The 4,283-nt window shown below is 50.3% G+C and overlaps 1 protein-coding gene across 1 annotated transcript in view; it reads left to right on the top strand.

The window, feature by feature from the left end:
• The window catches only part of LOC109305236 (ly6/PLAUR domain-containing protein 2-like), a 19,861-nt gene that overhangs the window by 9,351 nt on the left and 6,227 nt on the right, over positions 1–4,283 (top strand). Inside the window, exon 2 of the mRNA XM_019528242.1 lies at positions 3,269–3,388. Within this exon, the coding sequence (XP_019383787.1) occupies positions 3,269–3,388 (120 nt within the window). The remainder of the gene's footprint in view (positions 1–3,268; positions 3,389–4,283) is intronic.

Genomic DNA, 4,283 nt, shown 5'->3' with positions numbered 1-4,283 from the left:
TGGGGGGGGACCGGGCGGGGCCCGAGGGGCGGGGGGGGGGGGAAAAGGGGGGGTGGGGGGGGGGGGGGGGGTGGTACACTGGGTATGGCCAGGTTTTTTCCACTCCCTGCTCCTCTTCTATTGCAGTTCAGGAAGTTTACTTTCTGCATGCAGCATTAAAATCTCTTTTAGGTGCTTAGAAAGTGCAGCAGGGTTTGCTAGGGCATAACTAACCAGAGCTCCTCCCAAACAGAAAACTGGCACCATGGAGATTAACCAGTTCAGGGATACATGAGCTCTCATAGGCAATAACCTATTTTGCCATGGATTTTTCTCCCAAATGGGAAGACTAATTTATGATTTAACATTGATGTTGCATTTTAAAAGTTTGTTTCTTTTTAATTGACTCATTTATTTATTTTATTTTAGTTTACGTGAATGAAATATCCCAGCGCAGCTCTCCCTCTGTATAATAGTAACTTATACAGCTATGCTATCACTGGCAAATGCTGACAAGATGTTCAGCAAAGGGAAAAAGAACAACCTAAAACCAGCCCTTGCTGTGCACAAGTGCAAAGGGCTGATTCTCACTGATAACTAAAGCCTCCTTCCATCTCTGCTAATACAAAAAGGTGTAAAATGACCTGGTAGGAAATAGCATCAGGCCTTTGGAGCCGGTTACCCACTTAAATGATTCCTGCACTGGTGACCTCCGTGTAGCTGATCTAAGCATCTAAAAGAGATTTTAACGCTGCCTGCATGTGATGTTTGGGTGTACAAGATGGGTTTAAGGAACTCAAGACTCTGGCTGCTAGCAAAGGTTTCCCTAATACAGGGGCCTGGCCCAATGGTCTGACCAGTCCTGTTAGCTGCGTGCTGGAAAATGGAAAAAAAAAGATCCTATAAATTGCAGATCCAAAGGAGAGGATTTCATCTAGCATGTCTCAGCTGGTAAGAGATGGCTGAATCATCGAGAGGACTTGTGCTCGAGCCATTGCAACGCACAACTCTTGCCACCCTGGTGCCTGCTAGGAGCCACAGCCCTGGGCCAGGTGTCCTGCCTCCTGCTACCAGGCACAGGAAGAGTTGGATTTGGAAATAGCAGCTTGGATGAAGGGGGGGAGGGAAGCTCTCTCCATCCAGCTTTGTCAATGGAGCCCTGATTCTCCCTGTGACTGGAGGTTGTTAAGTGAACTCGACCAGAATTCATTAGTGACTTTGGATCAACCAAAGTTTCACTTTTTGGGGACAGCTTTACCTATTGACTGCCCTGTTTTAATCCCTTGGTTGGTGATGAGTGCTCAGGTCACAGCTGTTCAAAACCCCATAGAGAAGTCAAGCACATCCCTCTACCACGAAACATCCAGCTGTTTACAGATGTGGGCTGCAGCGTTAAGGACATCAGGAGGCGCGACTTCACGGTCAGGGCGGCTAGGATCTGGACCCGACTTCCAAGAGAAGTGGTGCTGGCTCCTACCCTGGGGGGCTTTAAGAGGAGGTTAGATGAACACCTTGCTGGGGTCGTTTGACCCCAGTACTCTTTCCTGCCATGGCAGGGGGTCAGACTCGATGATCTGCTCAGGTCCCTTCCGACCCGACCAACTGTGAAACTATGGACAGAGACTCATAGACGTAGTGTGGTTTCTGGTCTGGTCCTTTGCAGGGACTCTCCAATCTGTATGACTCTTCCCTTAGCCCAGCCTAGTCCTCTCCAGAGGGTGCGGAGGGCTAGGACTCCATGATCACTCTATCAGGGTCCCCCCTGTGGTGTGGGGGTCCCTACTGTCCTCTCAGCAGGCCTCTGAACCCAGGACAAAGAGGCCTGTGACGGGTGTTGCCACCTCACCTGCTCTGCTCTGTTCACACAATGAAATATTACATAGATTGGAGCCTTGGTTTTAGTTCTGGCTCTGCCGGCTTTACTCACCTTGGGTGACTCAGTGAACCTGTCTGTAAAATGGGCATAAACATATTTCACCAGCAGTTGTAACCTAATTTGCCCTCTACACTGGGCACTCAGTGCGTAGTTCTTTTTTTTAGAACCTAATGACTAATTAATGGATCATACAAATCAAAGGAGCCCCACATTAGCATGGCAATTGGGCTCCTGAGATTGGAGAGACTGGGTGCATATACATGTACAAGTCTGCTGGCCCGGGGCTGCTCCTCCCTGCCTGTGGAGGGGCTGGCTGGGGCATGAGGGTACTTCAGTGTGGGGCTAGCTGGCAGGCATCCACCACGCCAAAGCACTCGTGTGCCCCAGCCGGTGTCTACACCTGTGCTGCTGTGCAGTAAGTTAGTTTACTCCAGGCTAATAGGGGCACACGTGTAGATGCATGATGTTTACGGGGGTGTAGGTTGTAGCTGTGTTGGTCTAAGAACATAGGCAGACAAGATTCCTTGGGTAAATCTGATACCTTTTATTAGACCCACTAAAATAGCTGGAAAAATTCATCTTGGCAACCTTTCGGGCACAAGCGCCCTTCATCAGGCAGACATTTACTGCACTGCTAGTTGGTCTACTGTGCATCAGGACCTCTTGGGTTTGGGCGCTGAGCAGTTTGTTAGCTGTGAGGCCATGTCAAGATATTAAATGTCCTCTCTGACATAGCGTGATTTACATGTTGCAAGTGGACCACACTAAGGGCACTTTCAAATGTGAACATCTGCACATTCAAACTCATACTCTAAGTGCCCTCTGGACATCTCAAAATTGCACCACTTCAGGCAAAGTCTAACTTGGGGCTATGCCACCTAGCTTATGCTATGGTAACTTCAGTCTTCTCCATAGAAATGAAATGAGCAATTTGCAGTCCTCCAGCATCCCAGGATGCATTGTTTCCAGCAACGCCCCCTCCGCTGGCCAAACAGGGACTGAGCCCAGGTGCCTTGACTCCTAGCTACACCCATGTTTGCCAGCCCTGTAGTGGCAAGTCAGAGCCATGCAGGCAAGACGTGGTATTAATTAACCCTGAACGTGTGATTGCTCACTTTTACATTGCTTCTTTTGCACAGATTTAGTACGATCTAAGTGTAGCATGTAATTTTGCCTATACAATCGGGCAGGAACGGTGTGTTGTGGGAGGGAGTTTACAAGCAGTGCCTATATGGTGGGAGAAGGCATTGATGGAGGCTAGGCATGGAGGGGCTGCCATGTGCTACTGCATCACGTCCTCTAAAGAAATATCTATAAGCAGCAGAGGTTTCTCTGAGAGGGGATGCGTGGAGGGGCAGACACCGCACCTGTGGACTCATGTCCGGACAATACCCCCTTTGTTCCTCTTTACAGCTCAGTCCCTGACATGCTACACATGCCACGAGCCAGTCACCACATCCGCGTGCACGATGATCAGGAACTGCTCTAACAATGAAACCATGTGCAAGACGACCCTGTACTCCAGGGAGGACGGTATGGATGTGCTTCCCAGCAGGAGGGCCCTCTGCTCACATCTAGGGGAGGAAGGAAAGGAAAGTCCATGCGGTCCACCATGTCCAGGGCAGAATGGCTGGGTGACAAGGCACTGCTGGGACTGGGCACTGTAAATCTGGGGTGATGGATCTGCTGGCTTGACCCACCTAGGGTGACTCACTGAACCTGTCTGTAAAATGGACACAAACATACTTCACTTGCAATTGTAACCTAATTTGGCACTCTCAGGGGAAGAATCATTATTGGGGCTGGCAGATTTGCCCAACAGAGCATGGGCGAGGCAGGGACCTGTCACCGGTGACCAGACAGTGTTGTAACAGCAAGCCCTTCAGAAGTCCAGCCAGCAGCCCCCAGATGTTTCAGGCTGAATGATAAGCGGTGCTTGGTTTGGACATTTCCCCAAAGCCTGTTACAAAGCCCTGGGAGGTGCAATATTCCCAAATGCCCTATGCCGGCCTGTCTTCCTGCCCACAGCTGGAGTTGGGTGTCTTGTTAGGGACTGATGGGCCCAGAGTTGAGTTGAGTGATATTGCAAATCCTGTCCCAACCTCTAGCTCTTGGTCACAGGGGCTGCATCCATACTGTATTATACAGCACTCAAGCCCCCTCCCCCCCCCCGCCTCTCCTCATATGCCGAGCAAATGGTCTGCAGTTGCTTTTTGGTGCACACCTGGGGCTATTCTAGGATGCTCAGGGCATGCATGGAGCAGGAGGGAGAGACTTGTTGCCACCACGGTGTCCCCATGCATTGTTCAATGCAGCCTAGACATGCCCATAGCAAATTTTCCTTTGACTTAACTGAATTAGCATCCCCCCTTGGGATGTGGCCTTCCCCCTGCACCTGTCAGCAGATGCTCTTCACTGAGCAAGGAGG

The sequence above is a fragment of the Gavialis gangeticus genome, unplaced genomic scaffold (assembly GCF_001723915.1).
Source record: "Gavialis gangeticus isolate Ggan-Ray unplaced genomic scaffold, GavGan_comp1, whole genome shotgun sequence".
NCBI classification, from domain to species: Eukaryota; Metazoa; Chordata; order Crocodylia; family Gavialidae; genus Gavialis; species Gavialis gangeticus.
The sequence above is the reverse complement of the archived record's forward strand: the minus strand, read 5'-3'. Positions and strand labels throughout refer to the sequence as shown.